The sequence below is a fragment of the Chamaea fasciata genome, unplaced genomic scaffold (assembly GCF_029207755.1).
Source record: "Chamaea fasciata isolate MVZ Bird 193981 ecotype frontalis unplaced genomic scaffold, bChaFas1.0.hap1 SCAF_6, whole genome shotgun sequence".
Classification (NCBI taxonomy): domain Eukaryota; kingdom Metazoa; phylum Chordata; class Aves; order Passeriformes; family Sylviidae; genus Chamaea; species Chamaea fasciata.
The window spans coordinates 56,605,198-56,617,270 of NW_027094091.1; the positions used below are offsets into that span (position 1 = coordinate 56,605,198).

At 39.7% G+C, this 12,073-nt stretch overlaps 1 protein-coding gene across 10 annotated transcripts in view; it reads right to left on the bottom strand.

Moving 5' to 3' along the window:
• INPP4B (inositol polyphosphate-4-phosphatase type II B) overlaps positions 1-12,073 on the bottom strand; it is a 293,798-nt gene that overhangs the window by 156,178 nt on the left and 125,547 nt on the right. For all 10 annotated transcript variants that reach the window (XM_066186440.1, XM_066186445.1, XM_066186446.1 and 7 more), the window contains 2 exons: positions 5,259-5,377; positions 3,265-3,381 (listed from right to left, as the gene is read on the bottom strand). In XM_066186440.1, the coding sequence (XP_066042537.1) occupies positions 3,265-3,381; positions 5,259-5,377 (236 nt within the window). The remainder of the gene's footprint in view (positions 1-3,264; positions 3,382-5,258; positions 5,378-12,073) is intronic.

Below are 12,073 nucleotides of genomic sequence, written 5' to 3' on the forward strand. Positions count from 1 at the left end.
TACCCACGGATCTGTATGCGTGGCTTCACTGATGGTATTTCATAAGCATTCCAACTACTTTATTCTAAGTATATCAAAGGTAACTGGGAATACCATAGTCTTTCTTATAAGTTTCTATTTACATGAAAACTAACTGTAACTAATCACTTAGAAAGACCAGTCAAAACAAACAAAAAAAACCCTGCTTCATCAAATTAAAAAGCCTCAATTACAGAGAGTTTGACACAGCCAAGATATAATTATGATCAACATCAGACAGAGACGCATAAAAAGTGAAAAGTGCAGTCAGAACATTCAGTGTGTCAAGTACAGTGAATGTGATCCCAGCTGCACAGTATTTCAATATAATTAAACCACACTTCTTACATAATGTAAGTTTAATGACAGGCAAGAGTGAAGTAACTATCAGCTTCCTGGTACCAGGAACACTAGCATCAAAAAGTTATTTTTAAGATTGTTTTAAAAGATGAGGCCAAAAATAAATTCTGGTTGTTCCTCAGTGAGAAGCATCCTCTTTCACTTTAATATCATGACCTGTGTGCACAACCCAAGAATTACAGTCAAAATGCAGCAGGTTTGAAAATGAGAGCTAATTCTCTTGTACAGACAGAGGTTTAAGAAAACGCTTTACCCTGTGATGCACCCACTGCATTTTCCCCGCCTTCTCTTCAGTCTTCTATTTGTGACAGTGAAACCCTGCTGAGTTTAATTAATGCACAGAATTCACTTCTTATAGTTGCAACGAGAGAAATAAGAAAATTCAAGTATATATTTGTGACAAGGGATATTAGCTACTTCGAGTTTATTAACTGAGGCAAGGAGTAGTACAGCCCTGATGCTGTGGGAATTATTACTGTAGCACAATTTCTGAAAAATATCTCACAGTCAAATCCCAGGGTTATTTTTGCCATAAATTCCCAGTTATTTTTGCTAGTATCTTTTTTGGAGCACAGCCTAGAAGAACAGGGCGTGCCTAGCAGGCATGGATTCCCCTGCACCCCAACTGGATTACCTGTCTGTTTGAAGGAATGGTAGGACTACATCTGGCAGCCATAATATGTGGCATCACTTTCTGAGGAACAAGAAAGCCTGTTCTGCTGTAGACTGGAGAATCAGAACTGTGACACCACAGCACATGGAGCAGTTTTTACTGCCAAAGGAACTCATCCAATTTCTTGGGTTGTGAAGCAAGCATGCAGGTCTCTGCTGTTGCAGCTATGCTGGTAATGATATCAAATTATAGCTCTTTTCAACCTGACTTTTATGAACCTACATAAACATGCAGACTTAAAAAAAAGTCACCCAAACTAACACAAAATGTGATGACTTCTAATTAATTACAGGTAAGAAAGTCAAGTTTTATCGTCACTGAGATTTTAGGATGTAAGCAGAAGTCCAAATATTGCCACCAATGAAGTTGCAACCAGGGTAGCCTGGGGTCACTCACATTTGCTGCCGGTCACTTTGATTTAAATCTTACATCTTATTTAACTTTTTCTTGCCAACATCCAGCTTTAGAATGGCCGACTAGTAAAAAATGATAAACGTATGTATACCAGAGATGGGATTAATATTTTCCCCTACAAAAAGATCTAGAATGTTCCACATACAATGGCAATGCACCACATACAAAGGCCTATAGTCATACTGTCATAGAGAAAGGTATTCTCTCACAGTTTTACAGGCTACACCAGTTGGATTCCCTGGGAGAGACTCTAGTCCTCCACTCTAGTACTACACTTGTAAGGAACAGTTACAGAAAGTTCTTACAGGCTTGCAAGAAGCTTATCAAATTATATGAATTCTCTAAGGTAGATCTTCTTCTGCATAAGCGGCAGTAGAGAAGCCTGGAGCTAGAAAAGGAGTAGTACAGGGAGCAGTACTATCAATCCAGTTCACTTTTATCACTTACAGATAGGAGATTATTTTCCAGCATCTGTCACAATGAAACTGGAAGAGAAGGACAAAGTCCAACTCCGTTAACTCAATGCCTGTTACTTGTCCACAAGTGATAACTCCATGGAATAAACAGCAGATCCCCTTTTAAGCCTCTGTAGTCTGATCCATTACCAAATTTTAAATGTATACCTTATAAAATGCATGTACATGTCCCTTCCCTGGTTATTCTTAAACAGAGAAGAAGCACAGATTCTGTGCTTAAAATATTCCACACATCCCAGTGAAAGAGCACAGTGAGGGGACAGAACCAATCTGTTGGCTCACAAAGGTTGAAAATTTAAACAAATAGATCAATAATTCTCTACCTGAAAAAAAATTACAAGTTCTCAAAACATAGAACTTTACTTTGTAAGCAGTTCAAAAACAGTCTCAAGCTTTAAATTATGCCTTTAATTTCCTTCTTATAGATAATGAACACATATACAGTCAGGACATAAGCTTGCACTTGCTTTAATCATGCTGGGTGCCAACTACAGATACATAAAGAGCAATTCAGTTAATTAAATACAGGTGTCAAGGGCCATTCTTGATCCCCAAGGGCAAACTATCAGCTGGACTCCAGCTACCGCAGAAGAAAAACACACATCTCCCTCCCATAGGTCCTATGATGACATCTAGCTCTGTGAGGCTGTCTTAGATTACCTGGAACACATAAAATGGCACTCAAGCTCCATGTTCGGCAATTAAATCACTCAGATTGTCCCACTGACCTCCATATATCAGCTCAAGTGAGTAACTTCCAAGAATAAAAAGCTGACTCTGTATTCAAGAATGTACAACACCGGAACGATAAATGATTCACCTTTAGCTGTGACACTGTAGAGTTTGGACTGCTACAAATCAATAAGAGAAGCCGCCACAGAAAAGCAGCAGGTATCACCACACAAGACATTAAAACAAAATATGAGTAGCTCACTCCCAAGTTAAAGGCTCAGCTGTTATTCTGGTTTGTGCATATAAGTAGAATATTATCGGAAACACATTTCTGAAAAATTATTCACAGTGCTGCTATCTCAGTCTCTTCCATGTGTTCTCTGCCCTCAAAAAGCACACCAGAGCAATCTTTTATTTGCCAGGAATACCTGTGCTGACTCACGTAGCCAGTTAAAAAGTCAACAGCAAAGTGCCCATCTTAAGTGCACGGTTCTCTTCCTCTTTCAGATAAAGTAGATTTTAGGCACAACAACAACAAAACCAGTTTTACATCAACCCATCTCCCCAGTTTGCTAATGAGAGCCAAAGAACAACACAGCAAGAAACTTTTTTCTCAGTAAGATCTGTGCAAGAACGAAGCAAAGCACTTACCGTGTCTTGGGATTTATCTTTGACATCATAGACTGTTAGCTTGATTTTAGTTTCCTCATAGATGGGGTATTCCGGTGGGAAGGTCACACCAGTCAAAAACAGTGGATCTTTTGTACCCTGTGCAACATGAGTAAACATTCAGTAAGGCAACAGCTGTGCAAGGTGTGGGATGTCACTATGGAGGCAGAGAAACCCAAAAGGTGTCAGCTGTCTACAGCAGAGATGGGAACAGCTCAGGCTCAGTACCCAATCAACGAGGAAAAAACAAACAGCCTTAAAACTTTATCAGGAAAACTAAAAACAAATAAGCAAAACCCAAACAAAACCACAACAACTTCCTGGAAAGTTTTTCAGCTGGAAAGGATATGAAGTGTTTCTGAAGCAGAGCCTAGTAACATGGTTTTGAACAGCTCAGTCAGTATCAAGTTCTGGAATACAACCTGTAATAACCAAACCCTTTCTTACTCCCACGACACTTTCTGAAAGCACCGCAATTTCATCTTAATTTAAATGAGCTAAAGATTTAACTTGCACACACATACAAAAAAAGCTCAATCTTCATTAAGCCACAATAACAAGCATAGAAATCCTACAGAGACTCTCGGTAAGACATTAAGGCTATTGATTTGTGGAGGGGGGATTGAAATACTCCTCTTTAGGCACTACTGCAATAAAGTAACATTCCTGTGCTTTGAAACATTATGATTACCCCTAAAAGCCGTACACAGAAGTAATTATATCATAGCTAAAGATATACAATTAAATGAATCATACAAAATGTTGTTTAAAATTTCTTAATATTTAATTATACTTAATTTCCAAAGTTACCAGGCATGTATCCTTAAGTTTTCCATTAAGTAAAAGAAAAAAAAAAATACGGATTGTGCATGACAAAGGTAATTTATCTTATGGATTAACTTTCCGTGCCCCTGCCTTCCCCTCCACCAAAGCTTGACTACAAAGCCAAGAAGCTTGACAAAACAAATTCAGGAATTTATTGAGGTTTAGGACATTGCATTAGGAAATGCATCAACTTCTATTAAAATATATATATATAGTTATCTATTCATCTTCTGGATGACATCATTCCAGACAGTCTGCAATGAAACATCCTGATCAGATACAAGATATTTGAATTAAGCAGTTTCAGGATAGTTGAGGGCTGAAACCATAATAATTTAATTAGTAGCTGGTTGAAAGTAATCACACAAAGAGCTCATGAAACATTCTCATTGTATTTAGCAGTTAAAACAGGCCTCTGGCAAAATCATGTGTGTGTTTACAATGAGACTTCCCTGCTCTTAATGAATCTCTCCAGTAGGTTAAGCAAGTTACACATTCATTGCTCATCCTTCATTTTCTCTGAACCATTTTTGCTGTTTCTGACACCAATGCTTACAGGGCAAAGTGAGGACTAGCAAAGCAGCCTCAGACAACTTTTGTTGTAATGTATGATGCAAGTCACTAATTATTTTATATCAAGTCACAGACATTACGTACACAGATTCTTTTCCCAAATTATAGATATAGGGGTAATATTTTTCAAATTGCAAAAGCATCAACTCTCTCACGGAAAAAAACAGAATAAAAAACAAATAGGAAAACAGACCACATAATACACCCATCTTTTTCTGCAATTTAAAAATACTTTCCAAACTCACTATAGTCTTAATTCAGTTTTATTTTGCATTGCCTTGTTCCTTCAAGAGAGCGACTATTCCCTGTTTCATTCTAAGCTTATGTCTGGAGAACTGGAATATTCTCCATGCCTCGAATTGGAACAACGGAGCTTTCATGAAAAGCCAAGTTAATTTCTGTTTATCCTGGTTAAATGCCAAGAACTACAGCACGCTTAGGTATGCTTTACTAACTGCCAGAGTGTGCTTGTCTTACCTAAGACTGTGCACTAACTTGTTTTATCCCTAACTCACTTTCTAAGGAAGAAATGAGCAATCCATTAATCAACATGTTAATTGAATAAGAAAGACTCTCACCTCCACGATTTCAGTGCTTGAATACCGCGTCAAAATGTGCTCTGCTGGATGCACCACTGAGACTTGGATAAACGTATTCAGCTTCCGATCACGGGTAGCAGCCACTAGATCCTTGCATGCTGGAGACAGTGCAAAATAAAAATAAAATACTCAAAAGCAAACTCCAGGAAAGTGCTGTCACAGGCACAGGACAAAGCAGACCATGCTCTGGCTCCAGATTAAATCTCCGGAGACAAGTCGATTTAACAGAGGAAGTCCCTTGGAAGTAACGTACAGAAATAGGAAGTCACATGCCGCAGAACCAAGCTGAGATCCCGTTTCCACTAAAAATACTTGCAGCTTCTGCAAAGCTCCCTGCCAGAGGCTCATCAGCCCCAGTCCACGGGCGTGCGTGCGCATACGCGCACACTTACACACGCTGCAGTAGCAGTTAATTTTACATACCTACTCATTTCATTTGCCCACAAAATCTCTCTCAGCAGCCTTGTTGGATCCTCTCTTGTCTGAAAATTTTCCCAGTTACACAACCATTTCAAACACATTCTAAAGCAGCTAACTGCTATTAGTGGTTAAGTTGGTTTATATTGTTTGTTACTACTTGTGAACTTAGCAGAACTAGTTGTCAGGTATAAATCTACTTGCCTAAAAGCAGACAGCAATATAACCAATTCTTTTGTCAGGGACTGGTATAGAAATGAGAATTGCATTCTCCCGATATAGCATCATTATTAAAACTCATTCTACCTAACAGAGAAATTCAGTTCTGGTTGAATAATTCATTTTTATCCTGGGCTCAGAGTCCTGCAGGTGACTGAGATGGTTCTTTCAACTAATACACCTTGTGCCTTCAAAATGGAAGGGTGAAAGCACTGAAGAAAAAGGAGGAGGAAATAAATAAATGCACCATTAGCTGCTCCACAGAATGGACACAGATTAATGGGGCATACACTGGCTCAAAAGCAAAAACCATCCACCTTTTATTCTTCCCTATGGAATATACAGCAGTGAACACGCTGGTGGGATCTACTCAGTGCCTTCTGTGGGGTAATAAACTACCCTGGGATCTCAGAAGCCTGAGGCAAGCAAAGAAAAGCCTATGGTTTCAGAGAGGGTAATTGCCAAGGAAGAGCTGAGGGTATTTTCTACGAGCCACTGCCTACCAGGGGCTTCGTCAAGTGCAGCTGACCTTTAACTTTTCAAAAGGTGAGTCAGATTATCCTCACAGCAAGCAAACTTGCTCTGATGAGAAGCCAGTGCTAGAAAAGCTCTGATAAATACAAAAGGCCAACTCAGCTTATTTTATACCTTTTTTTTCCTTTGGGCTTGAACCTACTGCTGGAGTAAATAAAAGGAAAACCGGCTGAAGCTTTTTTACCACTCTTTTATTACAGTTAAAAGAGACAGGGAGACAATTAAATCAAACCTTCGGAGATTAAAGTTTTTGCTTTAGTCCAAATTACCAATGAAATCTCCTGGTACATAGTCTCAAACTATGTACCCTATTATAATCTGGTGGAAAAAGTGGGATAAGCGTAAAAGTTTGTGCATGATAAAGTCCTTACGGAACAGCTGATGTAACAGCACCAGGCTCAAATAGAGAGCTGCTAGCAAGTCTTTGCTGCTAAGACTCGCTGCATTATTAAAATGACTGAATATTAGCGCTACTTGACATCACCTAAAAAATTACAGTAGATTCACTGAAAAGCAGTTGTCAAAGCACAAAAAGCTAGGCAGACGCCTTTTTGACACTATTTGACGTTGTCCTCTCTATAACTGATCACAGAAGTAGTAGCAGGTCACTGAGATTTCCAAATATAGCCAGTTCCCCACACAAAACCTGATCTCATGCCCCCATACAACCCTTAAATATTGCACTCTATAATCATTTTATTAGAATGTAGCACAGTTTCAGAGGAACGGCAGGAGAGCTCATGATCACTATCAGAAGCTGGAATGGAGAGAAAGCCAAATTTTTCACACCCACCACACAGAAAGGCTAGCCAGGTCACAATTCAATAGAATACAACAAAAGGGAGAAAAACAAAGACACAGACACTTAGGAAAAATAAAATTAGACCCCCAAAAAACACCAGCAGTGACCCTAGCAGGAACTCTACAGCTGAACTCTTGCAAAAAGTAGTAGTGCATGATGAATGGAGGTAAACCCCTCACAAATAATAGTATGATCTAGCTGTGGCATGTCTCAAATACATTATCTAGATGTGACTAAATCTTTTAGCTGCCAAGAGCACAGGCTTTTATCCTGTTGAGAAACCTTTAACAATAGGAAGAAGATTTGCACTAAAGTGGTCACCACCTTGGTGCTATCTGAACATAGGAGAAAATTTATTTCTGTGACAGTACTGCAATCCAGTCATTAGACCATTTTTCCTGTAAAAAGGTGGCTTAGCAGCATGATCTCGAATTTCATCGGATAGAGCTGACAGGAAAATAACTCATCTGCATATCTCCAGTAGGGAAGATCAGCAAAAAGCATCAGAACTCTTTGGGAGACTCCGGTGCAGAAGGATAAATGAAATAAAATGAAACCTGCATCTACTTTGATGACAGTGTTATTTGTCTCTATTGTGACGCTGGACTACTGCTGTTCACAACTCGCCTTTCAGTCAGAGAGGATATTCAATAAAGTTGCCCCTGGTAAAGAACACAGAAGTTGTCAGTTTGAGCCACAGTGCATCATTTCCCTTCAAAACAGCCCAAATGAAAAGTTTAACAAAACAAAAGGACTACTTTTCAGCTGATGCCAAAGAAAAAAAGCTTGTTATATCCTGCTCTCAGGCTGGCAAGCTTCACAGCCCCATGCTGCATATTATTGCCCTTTGAAAGATTTTACTATCAGCCTCTCCAAAATCCTTAGGTCTTCAAAGAAAAGAAATGGACAAAGTGCTCCATGCTATACATTTAAACGTGTGTTTGGTATTATTACTGCACCACTCAAACAGAATCTGATGAAAACACAAGCATGAAAGGGATTCTGAGGCTGTTTCCTTAACTGCAAATGTTGTAACATCGTGAGTGCAGGTAACAACATCAACACACTTCCCACCATAGCCCACGCCTAAGCAGACCACAGGTCATGTTCCTTCTCAATATTTCACTATGTCTGAATAGGTTCTGGAAAAATTCACCAACAAAACTCAGTGAAATGAAGTGCCAGCTTGTACTTACATGCCAAAAGTATATGAATCTACTCATTGTGACTGTTGACTCAGTGTTTTAAAGCCTGAGTCATCCGTTCCCCTGGTGACCCCACCTCTGCTGAGCCTATCAGTGTACAATGAATGTTTAAGGAAGAACTGCATTAGGAATAATTTATGCTTTAATATCAACAAAGAAGAAAGTTAAGATGGCAGGAAGAAAAAAATCCTCTTCTAATATTTCACTGTTCTCTGTGGTGCACTGACGTGAACGGCTGTGCTCTTTGTCCTTCTGTGTGTGTGAAGAAATAAGAAATGAAAGACTGGTCACTGTTTTCCTCATGGGACCTTGGAGGATTCTTTGGAAATGATACTTCTATATAGGAAGACAGCAGAGAGAGAAAAACTAAAAAACGCAATTACTATATAACAAGTAAGGAGAAAAGAAAACAAACAAACAAACAAAACCCTAAATAGAAATGACCTGGAAATTCATCATCTACCTTCCCTGAAACTGTAACATTTCTGACCAGACACTCGCTACTCTCTGCTCCCAGCACAAAGCCCACTGGAGCCAAAAAAAAATTAGTCTGGCAGAGAAACAGGGAGATGCAACATCTCCCAGAAATGGAAAAGATCCAGCAGCTAGAACAAACATGGGCAGTGGGAATGAAAGACATCCCCAGCTCAGAGTTGCTTGGGAAGTGAGCCAAGGAGGAGACCAAAAATTGGGAAATGGCATTGAAACTGAATAGTTTATTTTTACTGGTGAGGAAAAACACAGTACATTGGTGAATGTCTTCTCATAGTTTGAATTCACATAACGCCCATACAACAGTGTGAAGGTAGCTCATTCTTTAACCAGTAACAGAAACACCATTTCCCACAGCTTTGTTCCTTCCCATATTCCTAACCAAAACAGATTCCAGGGGGCTGGCTAGAACAGGAATTAACAGCATAGTTGTCTCCAGGGCAAGTTATTTTATATGCTGTCAAAACAACAGAAAATTAGTAGTATCTGAAGACAAGGGGCATGGGAAAAGCCTGGGTCTCACACACACATATATGTGAAGGGAATGTTCAAATTTTTATTCATTTCACTGACAATGAAGCAGCATTATTATCCCAAAGCAACTTAGTTTATAAATAATAATGTGCAGTCTGTTTTGATAAACTAATTAAGGTGTAGCTATTCCTTAGTGGACAAAAGGACATGCTAAAGAAGAGAATGCCACACTTGGACCTGTGCTACAAGCAGAACTCTGAACAGCACACAGTTTGTTTTCCTCCACTGTGGGGGGATGTTAGGGGTGGTAGGGAAGAGTCAGAGAAGGAAATGCACATCAGCACTGCTTCTGCCTCTGCTGAAAAGGAATACCTTCAGTCAGGCACATGCAAAAGCTTAGGAATAACCCAATTTTGGAGCACACAGTAAAGCTTTGGCCATCCTTCTGAATTAAGAGTGCAAATGCAACTGAGAGGGCTGAGAACTGAACAGCAATGTGTTCTCTGTTTGGCAAAACATGCCTGAAAGCAAACAAAATGAACATTTGAGGATGGGCATTAGCACAGAACGGTGTTAATGAGCATGCCTGCTAGTGCTTTGTAATAAACCTCATTAATTGGTTTATCGTAAATACTACTAACTGGTTGTCCCATTCCCGTGTCAGCAGGAATGCTTCAGTTTGCTGATGGGGACAGAAAGAGCAGAGGAGCTGCTCGCACGATTTGCAATGTGGCCTCCCAGAACAATTCACCATGCAACGCTAAATGCCAAAGGATTTGGCCACAAAAATTATAATGTCCATGTTATCACAAGGTGAGGGAACAGTTACATAGCCGTGCAACAGGTGTGCATTAGGAGGGACACTCTTTCATTGCGGTGACTCCGATGCTCAGACTTAGATGAACTCTACAATGGAAAGAAACCCCGTGCAATAGAAGACTACATTTGGAGCGCATATACAAATAAGTAAAGATCCACTGATTTTTACCTACAAAGACATTCAAGATCACTGTTCCTGCCTCTAGGGATGAGAGGCTTCTATAAAAATAATGTATCTGTTCTCTAGAACATACAGCTTGTTGCCAAAGTAACCTAGTTATATTTTCAATGAAATGTACATACATAAAACAATTAGTAGCCTTCAGGGATGTCTGTAATAAACAACAGGAAGAAAATTTCCACCAACAATCCAAGGAGAAAGATGACAGGAAAGTCTTACCAAATGAAGCATTAAAAAATTAGCTCTATGGCGTCCCTACAAGTACAGTTTTAAGGGGAATAAACCCCCACAAACACCAAACAATATTAACAGTACTATCTGTAAAGAATATATCAGTATGCCGTCCAGAAAAACAGCAATCTTTACCCACTTAACTTGCAGCTAAAAGAACATGATTATTTATGAGTCATTGAAATAAGATACACATGGAATGCTGCTGGGGGGCAATGCTGTATGCTGATGGAGGGTAGGGATAAGTGATCATGTCCACAAGTTGCCAGCTGCACTCATCATCTTACTTGCAGATAAATGATTAACCTGGTTAGAACTGCCACCACGAAAATCAGAAGTGGTCTGTTTCAGAGTAAGGCCTGTGTGAGTGTGGCCGCAAGCAGGCTTGGATCCCAGCTGAGGTGGTGGAGTGACTGCCAGAGTGGTGCTTGGATGATCAGACAGGAAAGCTTCCCTAGCAATGCAAAGGCTTCATTTGCAACTTTTCACTGCCATTGCCAGCATTCCCTGAGCAGGGGTTTCAATTCTTCTGACGTGCTAGAATAGGTCTATTTCCCCTTACAGCTTTGCTATTTAGCTGGACAACCCCAGATACTTAGGGGTTTAAGTATGACAGATTGCAGGAGGCTCAGGAAACAGGCTGACTGGATTAACACCGTACACAGGCACCATATCTGCACTGCAGGAGCAAACGCATGGTTACATGTGTTAAGTATCCATCCAGTGCTATTTACATTTGTTGTGCATTGATCCGCTGCTAACGTCAGACAATCTGTTCCAGCACACCCACAATCCTGCTCCAGCTTTACTTACAGCTGTGGAGAACTGAATTCCATCATCCTCCTGCTCTAGACCTTCAGCTACACAACAGCAACAAGAAGAGAACTTCCAGCTTGGATTAGAAAAGTCCCTTAAGTAACGAAACAAACTGCTTTTGATCAAGATTTTTGAACTTCTTTAATTTTTGAAAATGTGTATTTCTGTGTATCTCTTTCAAGTAATGACAAAAAAATATCAGTTTTCCCAAAAAGACTGCATTTCCTTACTGAGCACCCTGTGACTCTAACAGCACAGAAAATTTTCTCGGAGATGTTGCAGTAGACTTGTGACAGCAAAGCAGATCTCTTGCTGTTTGCTTTAGATTATCTATTATCCTCTTTCCTTCTGTTCAAAACTGTCCCACTCATGACACCACCTCCTAATGATATTTAGGCTCTGATCTTCAGTGTTCTAGTGAGAGAAATGAAGAAAGAAGAGGGGCAGGGGAGGAAAAGGCTTGAAGCCTTACAAAAACTTGCTGTATATTACCACACTCCAAAATATATTCATATCAAAATCAATGTTGATACAGCTATTCCAAGGCTGCAATTTATTTTGGTGTTGTTGGTATTTCCGAATACCACAAAAGGGTTTAAATCTT